The 18,003-nt window shown below is 36.9% G+C and overlaps 2 protein-coding genes and 1 non-coding gene across 3 annotated transcripts in view; 1 reads left to right on the forward strand and 2 right to left on the reverse strand.

Annotated features, from left to right (window-relative positions):
• Positions 1-2,205: 2,205 nt before the first annotated feature.
• On the reverse strand, positions 2,206-5,790 carry lage3 (L antigen family member 3). The gene is made up of 3 exons (XM_030148272.1): positions 5,686-5,790; positions 3,102-3,230; positions 2,206-3,005 (listed from the first exon to the last, which is right to left on the reverse strand). Exons 1-3 carry the CDS (start codon positions 5,733-5,735, stop codon positions 2,891-2,893), a joined length of 294 nt encoding a protein of 97 aa, XP_030004132.1. The 5' UTR covers positions 5,736-5,790; the 3' UTR covers positions 2,206-2,890.
• Positions 5,791-6,607: 817 nt separating this feature from the next.
• Positions 6,608-18,003, forward strand: part of LOC115430108 (cGMP-dependent protein kinase 1-like) — a 28,727-nt gene continuing 17,331 nt past the window's right edge. Inside the window, exons 1-6 of the mRNA XM_030150002.1 lie at positions 6,608-6,807; positions 6,926-7,164; positions 9,167-9,302; positions 9,380-9,446; positions 10,907-11,006; positions 16,405-16,518. Of these exons, the coding sequence (XP_030005862.1) occupies positions 6,951-7,164; positions 9,167-9,302; positions 9,380-9,446; positions 10,907-11,006; positions 16,405-16,518 (631 nt within the window). The 5' untranslated portion in view covers positions 6,608-6,807; positions 6,926-6,950. The remainder of the gene's footprint in view (positions 6,808-6,925; positions 7,165-9,166; positions 9,303-9,379; positions 9,447-10,906; positions 11,007-16,404; positions 16,519-18,003) is intronic.
• Positions 16,101-16,174, reverse strand: trnan-guu (transfer RNA asparagine (anticodon GUU)). The gene has a single exon. It is a non-coding gene; the product is annotated as a tRNA-Asn (tRNA).

An 18,003-nucleotide genomic window follows, 5' to 3' on the forward strand; every position in this document is an offset into this window, starting at 1 on the left:
GCACTACTTTTCACAAGTCTTTTATCTAAGCTCTTCAGCAGAAATACACATCATGTGGCTGAACGTCACAAAGACAGTAGAGAGGACACGTGGCACCGTGACTGACACACTTAAGTTGAGGACATTTCATTGAAGTTAATGACTAAAATCTAAATATATGCCACCACCAGCCCTATCCTTAAATCCTGACTCAACTCCTCACAGACAAAGTTAGAGTCACTGATTCCTGTCATGCTAAGCGGATGAATGCTCCAGTGTCAAACTGTGTGGGTTTGGAGTAAACATTCCTGAAATACAGTGCAGCACTGATGGATGGATTAGGATGGATAAAGTCCAAACTGCAGCCTGTTTGAGGCTGTGTTAATTAAGAGCTTCAGAGAAAACTGCTTCAAGTGTCTCTTATTTTAGTCACTCAGATTTAATCAGCAACACTTGACAGAAATAACTCTTTGATCTGGAGCCAAGACACACACCTTTTGTCATTTTTATGAGTTAATTTAATATTATTGCACTCTGGACTGGATGCAAAACATTAGAGCTCACTTAATGTTTATATATTTGACTTTTATAGACTTAAAGACAAATGGATTTGAAAATCAGACAGATTAATCAGTAATCTGACATAACGATGATTGATATGAGTTTATAAAAGGAAAAATCAATTTAAAAAATAAATAACATGTAAGATTTGCCATTGTAAATTAATGATTCTAAAAACGTGTGCATCAACAGGAGAAAAGGACGCCTGATAATCTCCATGAACACAGGATAAGTTTTATTACTCCGTTGCCAGTCCTGTGACTCTGTGTAAAATGTAATTTCCTTCTCCCTGTGATGTTCTGCATTATTATTCTGTCAGTTACTGCCAGTACAGAGAGGTGTTTACCAGAAAGTACTTTCCCATATATTATACACTGATAATTGGATGGCTCATTCCACAAAGCTGAAATGTGATCTAATACTAAATAAATAAATAAATAAATAAATAAATAATGTCTTAATTTACTCAGGTCTCTAGAGTTACAGTGACATACGTGAATAAAAGTAGTTATTAGAGCAGGTGAGAAAAACATTGACGACACATGATCCTACAATACCCTCTGCTGGTAAGAGAGTGTATCAGCATGTTACTGTGGACGTTAGATCCTAAAACTCATTTAGCAGAAGCTACTAACAGTGGCTGCATTCAAAACTTTATGTATTAAAAATATTGAATGCTCATAAACAGTAGTTTGATCCTTTGAACAGTTTAAATAGTATAATAGTATATATAATGTTATTGTCATTAAACTAAATCAATAAGATAAAGCTAAACCCAGTTCAGTTTCCCTTCACTTTGTTATAGAATGAAATTAAATTATCATATAAAGCAAATAAAACGTAAAGCACAAAGTATAAAAACATGTGGCTGATCTCATCTCAGTATTCGATGGTGATAATACATCAGCATATGGCCTGATGAGAAGCAGCCTTTCATTATGGATGGTGGTAATTTACTCAAAAAGCAGAAACAGTTTACTTCTGAGGTCACAAAGACAAGTGTAAAGCATTCATTTGTGTCTGAATCAGATGATGGTGATGTGATTTACATGCATAGTACTTGTCCCTTCTTACAAACTGGACTCTGCGTATCATACTGAACTCCACTTTGTAGCAAAGTGACACACACACACACACACACACACACACACACACACACACACACACACACACACACAAGGTGCTGTATTTCATATTAATCTTTAGGATAGTGCTCTTTCAATCAATAATGCGTATGATGCTTTTGCTGCCAAATAATTGCTCATTAAAATACATACTTATGTCCTAACACACTACCAACTATAAGACCAAATCCACTGTTCAAATTCTTCTGAATATTTCCAAGATGAGCACAGACCTTGGTGAAATCGCAAACATTTTTCAGGTACCATGTGAACTGAATGAGCTGAAAAAACAAAAATCATCCCTGAAATAGATATTTTTAAGAGACCACTTGCTTGTTTACAAAATCATTTCATAAGGTATGATGGCATAGATGTTTTTTCTTTCCCCGTTTTACTCTTCTTTTATGTAGTTCATGTGTTTTGCATGTTAAGTTGTTTCTGATGTGAAACTGTTGCTGCCATCTTGACCAGGACTCAATGGAAGAAGAGATCTAGTATTTTGATGTGTAAATATTTTAAAAATAAGGGAAGAAACACGGAGTAGAAAAGCATTCCCTTTAATAGTTTGTCACATTTTACATGTATCGAAGGCATTTGAAATTTTATGAGACAAGAACTGACCTGTTTTTGTTTTACATAGCTTTAACATCTTTGTTATAAATGAACATGTCATTTATTGTGTGGATTTGACTGTTAGTTAAGTGGTGTATAGCCGCAGTTATTGGTTACTGTCTCTTTAAGAAACTGCACCTGTTTTGGTCAGTCAAAAAGTTAATTGGCTGAAGTGCAGTATGGAGACAAGCCCTGGAGTCACATAGTTTCTTACTTTGTCTATTTCCTTTTTTCTGTAACCTTCTTGGAAGGTACACTACACTTATGGAATAAATGTTATTCATGTTTTTAAACATTACAACAACTCTGAAGTGGATTCCTTTGGAAACAGCAAAAGGGGGACATGTGTATGTCAAGACTCCATTCAGCCAGTTCTGTCTGTTACACAAATATTTATTAATGCCTTTTTATTTCAAATATTTTGCATATAAATTGTGACATACATAGAAAATAATAACCTGCTGAACCATTATTACCTGCACCAGTTAAAAAAAACATCTTTGTGATCTGTCAGGCCAAGGTATTTTTAGAAGTCATTCATGGACTGAAAACTCCCAGAAGAAAAGAAGGTGGAGTGAAATTCACTTATGAGTCCTGAAAAATTAGGCCCTGTATCATTGAGAAACAGGAGGCCCAAACATCTCCATGGTTTCTAATACGAGTGACAGATGATCCAGAAATGAATTCACTGAAACACGAAGAATGCGAGCTTCGTCTGCACTCCACCTCCTGAAACAGAGAAAAGAGGAAACATGAAACAGACACATGAATATGTCAACTCAGACACATGCTGACCACATGTAATTGAAGGGTAGTATTTCTTACACAGACAGTGTGCTGCCTGACACTGTGAGCTGTTTACTGATGCCTCCTTTCCGAGGCTCTCGATCTGGTGACAGAGACTGTAAAGCGATGATGGCTTCACGAGACGATGGGAAGGGAACATCCAGAGAACTGCATGAGGGTCAAAGAAAACTGACATCACAGATTTCAGGGGGGGAGTTTGTCTGTTACTGTACAGACAGCATAAACAAGAAAATAAGTCTCCTGAAAATGGGGCCTGCACTGACAGTGACTAAGTGACCTGAGCTTCTATATGTTGGACAACAGCTACAGTCATCCATTCATCCATCTGAAGCCTATCTTGGCTACTAGTGGGCGAAGGTGAGTTCACCCAGGATGTATGACCAGGTCATCACAGGCCTGACACACACAGACGGACAACCATCCACTCTCACATTTACACCTTTGGGTGATTTTTCAATCAAACAATCAACTATTAGTGCATGTTTTTGAAGGGTGGGAGGAAGTCGGAGCACCAGGAGAGAACCCAGGCAGACAATGGGAGAACATAGCTACGGTCATATAAACCAAAAAGCAAACATTTAGTAGTATTTATAAATATATATATAATATATATAAAGTCTTGCAAGGACTTGCCCCTCCTCCCTTGACGGATTTTATCAAATCCCAGTCTGTCAGTGGGATGGTCACCAGGGCCACAGCTCGAGGAGACTGAGGTGCCACACAGGCACACTACTTTTAAACAAACTACACTTTCAGTCTCTGGAACTGAATATGGGAACAGTTAACTGCTCAACATAAGAGACTCACAATCATATGCCTCCTTCAAACTTCTTTGCACTTTATGTATTCATCATATTTTAAACTGTTTTTAATGGTATTTTATTGTGTTCTATGGGTATTCTAATTGTATTTTATTTGTACTGTTTTATTCGTTTTTCACAATGTAAAGTTGCTACTTTACAGTGTTACATGTACTCCATGTGTCTCCCCCTACCTCTCCCCTAGTCTCTCTCTATCTCTATCGCTCTCTCTTTTCTCATCCTTTACCCTCACTCTTTAACCCCAACTGGTCAAGGCAGACGGCCATCCTTCAGGAGTCTGGGTCTACTCGAGGTTTCTGCTGTTAAAGGGAAGTTTTTCCTCGCCACTGTCACCAGTCACAAGAGTTTGCTCCTGAAGGATTCTGTTGGGTTTCTGTAAATTTGATTTGATTTTGATTTGATAAAGCACTGTGTGACTCTGTCTGTGAAAAGTGCTCTATAAATAAAATTTACTTACTTACTTCAAATCACAACTTAAACATTGGATGAAGGAAAACCAAGCCTGTGACCATCAGTAGATTGTCCCCACTGTGTTGTTATGTGTTTTATGATGTTTTGCCATTTAGTCAGCTGTCTTTCCTATCACCTGCCGAAGGACTACAGATGGAAATTAGCACTGCTGCTACAATCTGGCACATTTACAGCTGCAATTGTAGTAGATGTTCATTAATATGCACCGTCCCTAATAAATACATAAAATAAAAAAATAAATAAATATTTCGTCTTCTCTTATGTCTTGTGTCGGTTACTGCTGATACTGCAGATCTATCTATCTATCTATCTATCTAGATCCAGCTCTTACAATTTTATTTCTTCAATTGAAAATATTTATACAGGGTGGGGAAGCAAAATTTACAATGAACATTTAGTTGTTTTTTTCTCAGCTGGCACTACGTCAATTGTTTTGAAACCAAACATACTGATGTCATAATCATACCTAACACTATTATCCATACCTTTTCAGAAACTTTTGCCCATATGAGTAATCACGAAAGCAAACGTCAAAGAGTGTGTGATTTGCTGAATGCACTCGTCACACCAAAGGAGATTTCAAAAATAGTTGCAGTGTCCATAAAGACTGTTTATAATGGAAAGAAGAGAATGACTATGAGCAAAGCTATTACAAGAAAGTCTGGAAGATACTATTAAAGAAGAATGGGAGAAGTTGTCACCCGAATATTTGAGGAACACTTGCGCAAGTTTCAGGAAGCGTGTGAAGGCAGTTATTGAGAAAGAAGGAGGACACATAGAATAAAAACATTTTCTATTATGTCAATTTTCTTGTGGCAAATAAATTCTCATGACTTTCAATAAACTAATTGATCATACACTGTCTTTCAATCCCTACCTCAAAATATTGTAAATTTTGCTTCCCCACCCTGTATTTCTGTAATATTTCCATAAATTGTTTGGACGAACAAATACAGAGGTACATACAGTAAATACACACTACTCATTGTAATATGCTAAACACAAGATACATCCCGAAACCTGGTGTATTTTTAAGACGCAAAACATGTATCAAAACATGAACATTGCTGGCAGTTTAAGATAATTTCAGTATTCCAAATGGTTTCAGGAGTCTTTACATGTAGATTTTTAAGAGACACTAAACCTACTGCACTTACTATTCCAACAACACTTTACGGCAATTTACGACACACTGAACCTATAAGATAATGGCTTACAGATACAAGCTTCACTAAAATATATATATTACCAGGACATTTAATAGTAACTGAGAGTCGAAGTGACAATCCGGAGTTAATACATAAGGATACAATTCCAGTTTGCCTGTTCCGTTGTTGGTTTCACTCTCTAACGCCGCCATCGTGTTTCCGCTGAAGTAAATGAAGCGGCTGTGCTTCTTCTTCTGGTTTAGCAGTACAGAGTCAGTGTGCACACGCTGTTGCCCCCTAGCGGCAGACTAGAATACTGCAGCTCCCACCCCGAAAAAACACACGCGAATGACAGTAAATATGTAAATAGCTTGTATGTTATGAAATATTATCAATTATAGGCTTTCATTAAAATGTCATTAAAACTGCATTAGAGTCACAACTGGTCTGTGCACATTTACATTTTCCAGAATAATGCAAATGTAATAGTCAATTTTAAATCATAAGCTATTGAATCTAAATGATGAAAGGCTGTTTTTCAGAACAAATAAAGTATAAATACATCACATGCAAGATATCAAATAGAACTAACCCTAATAATTCTTTAGTTTTTCAGTAGTTCAGCTGAGGTAACAGTGCATACCTTCTCAACAGATAAACATAAATAAAAGAATATAGAGTATGAAATAAAAAAACAACTGCAGTGAATAGTGCATTAGAGGGTTAAATAAATGTTAAAATGTTAAAGATCAGCAAAGCAAACTGTAGGTGCAGCTGAGTGAGAGAGGATGGGGAGGGAGGAAAATAAAAACGATGCATAATAAATAAAAGCATAGTTTACCGTCGATTATTTTACTGTCTGGTGTGGAAAGAGTCAAGACTTGTACAAAAAAAAAAAAAAATCCTAATTGAGTTGAGGTGTTCTCTCCTTCTGTGTGAGGTGTGAGTTTTATTTTGTAGTTGCTGTCAAACTCAGCTGTGCTCAGCTCATCTGCTGACTGCGCGTCGCCCCATCCTCCTCCTCCTCCTCCTCCTCCTCCTCCTCCTCCTCCTCCTCCTCCTCGGAGTGGATCTGAATGAGACTCTGGAGCTCTGCGGTTTTGGTTTGTCGCCGATGATGTTTTATCTTAACGAGTCAGTTTCCGGACTGTTTTCTTGATTTAATTATTTCGTTTAAGCGAAAACCAGGTGAACCACATCTTCCTCTAAAGTCACCGACGACAAGGACTCAGCTCTTTTCACTTTTATCAGCTGGATATTGATCATCGGTAAATTTGACTGAAGGTGAGTGTTTCTTTTCCACTAATCTATCAAACTTGTTGTATATTCAGATGAACTACTTTCCATTCAACTTTGCCCAGTTTGTAATCTAAACCCTGGTGTTTTCCTGGTCCTGCTCCAGTACATTTGCGCATACATGTGCGCTCATGGCTGCGCCCAAGTGTGCGGGAACCCTGAGGGACCTTCAGCTGGCTCTGCAGCTGAAGATCGAGGAGCTCAGACAGCGAGATGCTCTCATCGATGAGCTGGAGCTGGAGTTGGACACCAAGGATGATCTGATCAGACAGCTGCAGATAGAGCTGGACAGGCATCGCAACGTGTCACAGCACGCAGCCACTTCCACGGAGACAGCCAACACAGGTGACCCACTGCCTTTTCCACACCTGACAGTACAGATCAGCTCAGCCTAAGGCAGGACCAGGTGCATCCTCCACAGTACAGGCACAAGGTTTAGGATTTAGGAACCAGTGGGGTCATGGGTCACCAACACCTGAAGAAGTCTGACCACTTCACTTTATTCACTTCATTTTAGAACTTTCTCAAACCTGCCCTGAATAAAAATGGGGATGGAAATAGTCAAGCTTGACTTTATTAATATTTAACTGTTGACCTAAATCACATTTTACTATGTTGACTAAAAAAAATATGTAACCTACATATGAGCTGAAGTGACTATTTATACAAATGTTCATCTTTTTGATGTGAGCTTCATATGAGCACACATTCACTAATACATAATGGATGTTTATATCTTATTTTATCTTATTTTTTCTTTTTTTGTACCATGAAAACAGACTCTTTTTTTTCTCATACCCCATTCTGAAGCCACATAAGACATATATTGCATTAAACTTTCATTGGTGGGTTGACAAATGCCCGACATTTAAACTTGGTCATAAACATATTTCCACTATGCACTTTATTGATGTTTAAGATAAGACAAAATAAGATAAGATATTTCTTTATTAGTCCCACAAGGGGAAATTCAAAATTTACAGCAGCAAGAGTGGAGCACAAACAAAGCACACAAGAACAAAAAAGAGCAAAATCAAAAATAAAGACAAATCAAAAACAGCTATAAATACTGTTTACAGCTGTGCACATGCTGAACATGGCACAGGTTGGATAGGGGAGATACTCATATGTACACCTATAGACAAATATCTACACACATAATTATATATATAGACATTGTACAGATTATACATGTGAGTATGGTTTATGCACCTCCATCTTACAGAAAAAATTATTTTACTTTGCACATCACTGTTTGTTGTAGCACCTTACAGTTTGATCCTGTTTAACCAGATTTCTGCCTGTTCTTTTTTTATACTTCTAATTTATTCTGTATGGTGTGTTTTCTCTTGTATTTTATTTTATTCCTATAGTCTATATTTTACTGTTGGTCATGCTGCTGCTGCATGACAATTTCCCAGTTCGGGATCAATAAAGTCTATCTATCTATCTATCTATCTATCTATCTATCTATCTATCTATCTATCTATCTATCTATCTATCTATCTATCTATCTATCTATCTATCTATCTATCTATCTATCTATCTATCTATCTATCTATCTATCTATCTATCCTTACATTGCTTATATTTGCACTTACTTAGGTGAGATGTTTTTAGGGACCTTTTTGTAACCTCACCTTCATCATTTGTTGCTGTACAATCCTTGTCTTTTTCTTTTGTTTTACAGTGCAAATAATAATAACGAAATAAAAAGTAATACACCATAATTAAAAAAAAAAAAAAAAATAGCCACTGCTTATTCTTTACAATGACTATTGATCATTTGCAGCAGTCTTTTCAGTCTTTTCTCCACCCTAGTCCTTGATGAACACCAGATTCGTTTCTAAATACCTACATTTTGCTTTTTTTTTTCTTCAATAATAAACAAAAGTCCTCCAGAAAGTGACTCCCCTATCCTTTATAGCATTCATGGCTGTGGTCAGAAGGGACTGATAAGGAACTCCTCTCTCTTGTAAATTAATTTTTTGGTCAGGCCTAAATCTTGTCACATGTCCCAAATGTTAAAATACAGGAATCAGAACTTAAGATAAGAAATGGCACCTCTCAAAAAGCTCATCAGCTTTCCAGGGTGTCCCTTTTCACATAATGTAAATGCAAAATGCAATGTTCTTATACTTGGATCTTTTAATATATATGTGAATAAAATGAATGAATGAATGAATTTGAAAACCTGTGGGTGCTGAACTGAGGATGTAAAAGCCTAGAAATTCCCAGAAAAAATACTAAAAATATAAAGTGTTTTTCCCATCAGGAGACTCAGTATTAGAGGAAATGTACAGTTATTTGAGTGTGAAGGACTATTTCTTTGGATGTGTCCATAAAGAAGCTGCGGCGCCGCCTCCAGCAGCGCCGGACGAGCCTCAGCGCACTAAGAGACAGGCCATCTCTGCAGAACCCACAGCACTGGACCCCTCCAAGCTCACAGACGTTACACTGACCAGCTACTGCAAGAGCAAGGAGTGAGTAGAGGCCACATAGTGTACACATCATCATATACGCACCGCATGACGGTAGCACCCTGCCTGTGTTTGTGTAGGTCCAGTGAGCTGATCCAGAGGGCTCTAATGGGCAATGACTTCATGAAACACCTGGAACACGGGCAGGTAATGACCATAAATGCAGCTGATGGAAAAGACATTCAGATACAAGTGTTCAGAGAACGCAAACCTCCACCAAGCACCCTGAATGGTGTGCATGTGTGGGTCCACTCTTTCTTTTTAAATTAAACCGTTTCAAGGTTGTTTCATACAGCAGAAAAAGTTGAAGCTTGGTACCAGTCATGTGTATGTCAAATTATATTAAATTTCTATCAATATTTGTTGAGTTATAATGAAAAAATGTGTTGTAAATGGGATTTTCAATAGGGATGCACCGATACCACTTTTTTCCAGACTGAGTACGAGTACTTACATTTGAGTACTTGCCAATACCGAGTACCGATACGAGTATTTAATAATCCCATTCCAGTTCTTAGTTCCTTTTGTAAATGTGCTTTATTGTCGTTGTCATTAGTCTGACTGGAACAAAGTGCTGCTACTGACATTTAATGTGTTGGAATGAGCGTTTCTCAATTAATCCACCAGGGGACGCCGCTCTTAAATAACCACACTGGACAAATACCACGAAGAAGAGTGAAGTTTAATGACAAGAAGTCGGTAATAACAAACATGGAGATGACAGAGGCAACACTAATGTGATACTAATACTGCAGCATTTTCACTGGTAAGGTTTAACAGCTTAGCTTCAGCAGGAAGAGAAAAGAGAAATGAGTGATAAGTTTCGTATTCACTTCCACTGGCGGCGGTCCGCACCGCTCTGTACTCCCGCTGGTATTCTCATTCTGGGTACTCATCTGCCAGCACCTGGAAAATGAATGGAATGTACACAGAGGACGGACAGAACGCTGCGTCCGTATCCGTCTGTGTCTGTAACGTTACTTGTAGTCAGCGTTACTTTTATCATCGTCATTTATTTTGAAAAATCTCCACACTCTTCACACTCCACACACATTATTCCACCGCTGCGTACCTGCTGCACTGAACTGGGAATGTCACATAGCTGTAAGTGGTACTGGTGCATTTGTATCGGATATCTTTTATGAGTACGAGTACACACACTGAGTATTGGAGCCGATGCCGATACTCGTATCGGTATTGGTGCATCCCTAATTTTCAATGTTAAATTGAAATGTCCACTGAGTCCACATTCCACAGTGGATGTGGACAATTTTGTGCCAGATACAAGATATTGTTCTAAGCTACGAGTGTATCAAATTGGAGGCTAATTGGAGTCATTTTGAATTTTTTATGAATTTTTGAAAATTGCTCAATGATAAGAAATACGAAAATTTGAGATTTTGTGACCTTGAACTTCGGCCTTCTTGGCCCAAAATTTAATGGGTTCGTCCCAGGGCCTAGGCCTATCTGTGGGTAAAATTTGGTAAAGATGGTTGTAACAGTTTTCCCGTAAAGTTGCTAACAAACAAACACACAAAGCAAAGTGATCACAATACCTCCTGGTGAAGGTAAAAATACTTTGTTGGCTAAAATGTGCTCATGTGCAGATCCTCACCATCATGGACTGTATGTATCCGACCAGCCTGGTTAAGAGCTGCTGCGTCATCCAGGAAGGAGATGACGGCTCCACGGTCTACGTTCTGGAGGGTAGGCTTCTCCAACTGAGCGCACAAATTCAGCCCAACAGCATCACATTAGACTTTAGCCATGTTCGCTGGGTTAACAGTGGGTCCGGAACTAATGGTTACTGTCAAAAAAATCATTTAAGCAGTTGATTACTTTGGTTAATAAATGACTGTTTATAGTCTGTAAAATCTTTCAACATTCATCACCATTTTTTCCAAACATGAATCCTTCACTTTTCTCTTTTTTTTTTTTTCTCACAGTCTAAATTTAACATCGGGAACAGCAGCAGTGACACATGTGAGAAGTCAAAACCAGCACATGATTTGCATATTTTCTTAATAAGTGGCATAAACGGAGATTGAGTTTAACACTGTGGAGCGTTATTTATTTTCTACCGCAGCAACAATCAGCTAAAATCATTCCAGGTCAAACAGTGAAAATGAAATGCGTATGAAAGTTGCCACATTAACAATAGGCTGACCTTTTAAAACTGTGGGGGTCAACGTCCAACTGCACTGGTATTATAGATTATTTTAAAATTCTTGACAGCACAGAACAATAAAATAAACAGGCATAATGAAAAGGACAAATATTTTCTCATTTTGGGATGGTGTGTTCCATCAGGGAGCTTTTGTGTGTAAGTAATTAGTCATGTGCTTTTTTAACAAAGGTTAGAAAAAAAATAATCCTTAATATTAATGAAAACACTCATATTAACATATTTCTTGTATAACATCTTCAGATAAAACACAAGCAACACAAATGTGAGATGTTTTGGCTTTACCAAAGAAGCAGACTTAACAGGTTGATCTGGTAAATGCAGATGTGGTTAAAATCCCCTCTATAATAAAAATAAATAAATAAACAAATAAATAAATAAAACACTGCAGATTTATTAATGGTACGCCTCTGGCACTGTTTCACCCACACTGGATGACACAGTTACACTTCAGGCATGTAGAAATGAAATGACCTTCTTAGTGATTCTGAGTGTTTTCATCCAGTTAAATTTTTTAAATAGTACTTTTAATATGATGTTGATTATGTTGAGTAAATATTCCTCTGACTGTTATTTCATAAGGTCACGGACTCCAGCAGCACTTGTTGTATAAAGCGACTGTAGATTTATGACACAACCGATATGACACATTCTGCTGGACTTGTCGGCCTGCTGTAAGTCTTTTTCCATCTTCATGCACCTTGCATGTAGGTGAAGTTGTGTCAGAACCTTCTACTTAACCCTTAAAGACCCAGAAAGCCACCAGCGACCACAGTCCTTTTCATTGTACTGTGAATCAATGTTACAGAATGAGACAGTGTGTCCACATTCACTGTGGAGCCTCTGAATGTCTGAAAGGGTCATATCTGATAATGATGAAAAACTGAGAAACTGCCTTTTACCGGAATTATTTTGATGTATTATTAGGATTAGTGGTTCAAAAGTCCTTCAACACTTTAGATCAGTACATGCTTTTGGTTGTCAGAGATTTTTTAGGTCTTTGAAAGTTAAGGTAACTATGAATTTATTTAAACCAGAGCTTAATTTTTTAAGTATTTGACACATGGTGCAAAACTGGGGATGCAAGATCACTAGTAAAATTTGCCAAAGTTTAACCCATAAAGACCCAAACCTCCACTGGCGACCAAAAGCATCTACTGATGTAAACTGTTTAATACCTGTTGATCCACTAATACTATCGATCCATGTAAATAATTGGTTTAAATACAGTTTGTCATCTTTTCATGGTCTTCAGATATGACCCATTTGGGCATTCAGAGGCTCCACAGTTACCGTGGAAACACTGTCATCTTCTACAACATTGATTCACCAGTACAACCCATGGAGTTTAATAAATGACAATGGATGGAGACACTGGGTTTATCTTCAGTTAATGATATATTTTGCAGAAAAAGTCACTTTTTCCTCCATTTTCTCTGTTTTTGATATGATAACTCTCAATGTTAATTTGAGCTTTTATGGACATCAGTCATGATCTGTAAATTAAATGTATGACAATGCCTGATTTTCACTTGAGAATGCAAAAATACTGAGCATAATATTTGAATAAAGGGTGACACATCACTTATGAAAAGGTAAAAATAGAGAAAAAAATCATTTGGGAACTGCCACAAATGTAGCTCTGGGTCTTTATGGGTTAAATTTACTTTGGTCTGTTATTTCATAGGTCACCTTTTGTAGAATTTTGTCAAATAATTAAATAACTGACTACCTCATTTTTGATAAAAATGACTTTTTTTTTTTGCATAAATCATCAAATACTCAATTTCTGGTGACATTTTTTGTGTTTCCTGAAAAATCTTTTAAAAAAAATGACATACATAATTATTTTAGGAAGGTGACAAAATATTCATCCTCTTGGGAGTATGAACATGCTCATTACATGTCATGTCAGTGGCACCAGTGATGTAGATATTATATTTTTTGGCTTTTTAACAATAGAGCACACAGTGTATAACATAAAACACACATATAATTAATACAAAATACCACATTAACAGGGATGGGAGACTGCAAGGACACCAAATTATCCCTCAATATACACAACAAAAGAGGAAAAATATCTGTACAACATCTGTGTCTTTGAATGTCTTGAAAAGCACTATATATATTATTATATTAGTTTAACAACACAACTCCTAAATTGCAGTTATAGTCTCACTAAGCAATGATAGAAATGGTTCCCGTGACTTTTGGAGATTTTTTTTTTTCTTTACTTATATTTGTTATAGTGAACCTGTGCTATGTTATTATTAATATTACTTACCTTTATTTAACCAGGTAGGTCAATTGAGAACCAGTTCTGACCCATTCTGATTACAATGACAACGTGACCAAGAGAAGACTATATAAAATACAGAAAACAGGAATAAAGAACATTAAGCCACGCCTAAAACATGGAGGTGCTGGGTTCTCTATTATTATTAATAGTAGTAGTAGTAGTAGTAATAGTAATAGTAATAGTAATAGTACACAGAATGCAGAACTTGGAGATAACAAAAAAATGTGATAGTAAAAGAGGTATATTTACTGTTTATATAAAAATCTCCAGTGCAGCACAGTCCCTTGTACTTCTAGCTCAGAAATACACTATCTGGACAGAACAGACTGAGCTGTTTGACAGTCCTTTTTTAAAAATTATTATTTGATTCAATAATTTCTATTTTCTCCAAACAAAATCGTGACAAATTAATTTTGAGGATGACTGTTTTCCCTAGAAAAATAATGCTGTGAGAGAAGTGGAACCATATATTTGACTATTTCTTCTATTTTGTAAACCTTTATCTTAAAATCTAGAGATTAAAATCCTTAAATGTGTACTGATCTAGGTGTTGAACAGATGGAAATACTGTCAAACACTGCCACTGCAGTAGGAAAAATAACCCTGGTTCTCAGGTAAAGCATGTTCCAGCTGCTCAGTAGGACCAAACTAATCCAAGGTGAGATGCTGAATTGGATAGATACGGACAGACAGCCCATTTGTCTCAACAAAGGCGACATGAGATTAAAAAAAATAGCCTGAACCAACCAGAGCAGACGGATCAAGGCTCTGTCAGAGACATTATGTGGCATAAAGTCAAATGTGGAAGCGGCTCTGTGAAAGAGTCGGATGAGAACACATATTATGTCGGGGTGATATCACAGTGAGCTCACTGTGTGGTAAAAACTCAATATTTCTACTGCTGCTCTGCACATTGAGTCGACGCACAGAAGTCTGTGTGTGTTTAGCCTGAGTCCACTTCAGTCATATGTTCCTGACACCTTCACTCTTCTCTCATCGAATTCTTCTTGTTCTTTGCTCTTTGTTTCTGCCAAGGACAGACAGTTTTCTCACACACTTCAGCTGTCAGTATTGCTGTTGTGCTGACATGAGAGATGCCTAAAATGTCGCTAATGAGCCGACATTGTTCCATTTAATCTCATTCAGCTCTAAACAGCAGTTTAATCATGTCTTTTCATTTAATTTTGCTCAGGCTGTTTTGTCAGGGTTTATTTCACTCCATCTTGGTTGTATTACTTGGGCGCTGTTGTGTATGTTTTGCTATAGTAATACAAAATTAAACCCAGGTTTCAAGACAATATAATCTATCCTAATACCATGTAACCAATTTAACATATCTATATTATAAAAGGGAAGTGGACTCTGTTTGTGTGTGTGTCTCATGTATCACACAAAATCCAGAAAGAGCTGACTGCTGTAGTTTGGCATACTAATGTATTTTAGGTCAAGGAAGAGACTAGTGAAAATAGCAAGTTCATAGAACCAATATTTTGGGAGATATTGGTAATTTTGTAATACAATAGCCTTACAATCACGTTGCTTTGTCCAGAATTATAGAATCATCATTGAAATGGGTTACCTAGCAACAGATAAACAATAAAGCCACATTGCCATGGTGTCAAATGTCATGTGCAGAAACAGACATGCCAGCTGAGAGGTTATTCAACTAGATATAATATAACACAAAAATATTACCTGCTAAACTTCATATTAAGAAACTAATATTAATGACTTTCCTCTAAAGTTTTTCCTCTCTCTGTATTTGTAAGGAATTCGGAATGACCTTCAGCTTTCTTCTAAGTTTGTTATATGTAAGTTAATAACTATTCTATAAATTTTACATTTACAGCTGCAAGAGGTAACAGGCTCTGATTCATGCTTTATTTTCATGACTGTTTGACATTCAGAAACACTCCCACTACAATTTGTACACAAATCACACCGTTTATACTGTAGGCGGTACACATATACAGTATAATGGGATATTTTAAAATATAAAGCTTCAGTCACACACTTACTTTTGTAGCTCTTGGTTAAATTTCTACCTTTTTTTTGCAATTAAAGGATTTAATAAGATTTAACACCAGAGAGTTTTTCCACACTGAGGGTCAAAACACAGATGGTGTTCACTAAACAGATTGTAAAGTCATTTAAGATTCATTCAGAATACTTTATTAATCCTAGAGGATATTGTGTTGAATTGACCACGTAGCCTACTGAAGGTCATACTGCATAATCTAAGAAACTTTGAAGTAACAACACAAACATTCCATTCTCAGGTTATGAATATATTTGGTGCCTTAAGGTTACCGATCGTCTCTGGGTGGGCTCGAACCCCCAGCCTTTCAGTTAACAGCCGAATATGCTAACCTATTACACCACAAAGACTTGGGCAAGCATACTTAACATCTGTAAACAGTTGAGTTTAGATACAGTGTTATGAGTCGTACCAAGTAGCCTGTGTTTTAATTTACAAATGTGAGTGTATAGCAGGATAACCCATATTGATGAAGAGGACGAACACAGTTAACCTCATCTTCCTCATGAGTCCAGGCTCAGACTGCTGCTGGTGTGGCTGTGAAGACTCAATGTGTGTCTGTTATTTTATGTGTTCGCAGAGGGAACAGTCGAGGTGACCAAACAAGGAAAGAAACTGTGCACTATTGGTCCAGGAAAAGTCTTCGGGGAATTGGCCATTCTGTACAACTGCACTCGCACTGCAACTGTAACAGGTACATAACACACACACACACACACACACACACACACAGATCTTTTCTATCACATGTGTGGACTACTAACCTTAACTCACCGCTTCACACTTAGTATTAATGATTAGGTACAGGCCAGGTGCAGCTTTTTGGTTTTTACCAGGGATGGAACCCACAAATATAGTAAAAAAAAACACTCACACACTGCTTTTTGCACATTTTCACACCTATAGGAACTATAGCAGTACCATCAAGGAAGCCCATTATTGTCTAGCTTATTTTCTTTTGTTGACATTCAGATGTGCTGAATGGCTCACACTTTCATCTGTGAGGTGGAACCATGACTGTCATGGCCACATTAAGTCATTCAGTCTGAATAGGAGCAACCAGTCAGTAACATATATAGCATATGTTACATCAGTGTTAAACCACACTTAACCATTATCCTGCTCTGCTAGTTCCCAAGATGGACATGTGTAATGCCTAAATGTGTCTTTTTTAAAGATGAGATAGAGAACCTTTATATGAGGTAACAGGGCTCTGCTATATGTTCAGTTTTGAGGAGAAAATTGTCACTGGGAAGCTTTCTGAATGCAGCTCCGACTTCTATTTTTCATCATTTTATCCTGTTACCATCACCTTTCTTCAGATGTTGTAGCGTGTTTACACTTTGCATTTCACATCTCCTTGTTTTTCTGTCTGACAGAAGTACTTCAGATGATGGATTGAGTTTAGACATTGTGTCTACCTTTTGTTTACTGATTATGTGTATGTATATATATTTATATGTGTGTGTATGTGTGTATTCTTTATGAGCTAGAGCAATGCCTAGACTTTATTTTGGCACATCTGATAATAATGCATTTACAGCACTCACATTCTTGGCAGTGTGTTTTCTTAAAAAAAAATCTGCAAGCTTTTTACACCCATTTATCTTTAAGGACACTCCTTTTTATCTGCCTCTCTCAATCTGTGTCCTTGTGTCGCTAAGTGTTTTTCAACTAGACTGACCTTTCTCTCAGAAAAATAGTTCAGCTCAGAGTTCAGGGTGTGAAACAATAAAGGCGGTTTAACTAAAATGGTTTACAGAGAATGACGAGTGAGACAACAATTTCATTGAAATGCTGTTTCTGTCGTCCAGTGAATAGACTGCAGTGCTGTTTAATTCTTTAGGCTGTCATTCAAAACATCAATGCCCCTTTTCACTCTTACAGCCAGTTTCTTCTTTATTTCTGTCACCTTGGAACCTTCAACAAACAGTTTTGATTAAATGAAATCTTCACTGTTGTAGAAAAACACCAACACAAATTCTACAAAGTACAAGAGCAGGAGAGTTTAACTTTTAGAATTAAGTCAAAATCTTTGACATTTTGAACTTTTTCTTTCTTAACGTTGCAGTTTTATTCTGAAAGTGGTATTTCAACTTATCTTTTTTTCTTTTTTTTTTTTTGAAGTAAATTTTAAAAATCTTTCTTCTATCTTTTTTCTTCCTTAATATGACTCTTG

The sequence above is a fragment of the Sphaeramia orbicularis genome, chromosome 12 (genome assembly GCF_902148855.1).
Source record: "Sphaeramia orbicularis chromosome 12, fSphaOr1.1, whole genome shotgun sequence".
NCBI lineage: Eukaryota > Metazoa > Chordata > Actinopteri > Kurtiformes > Apogonidae > Sphaeramia > Sphaeramia orbicularis.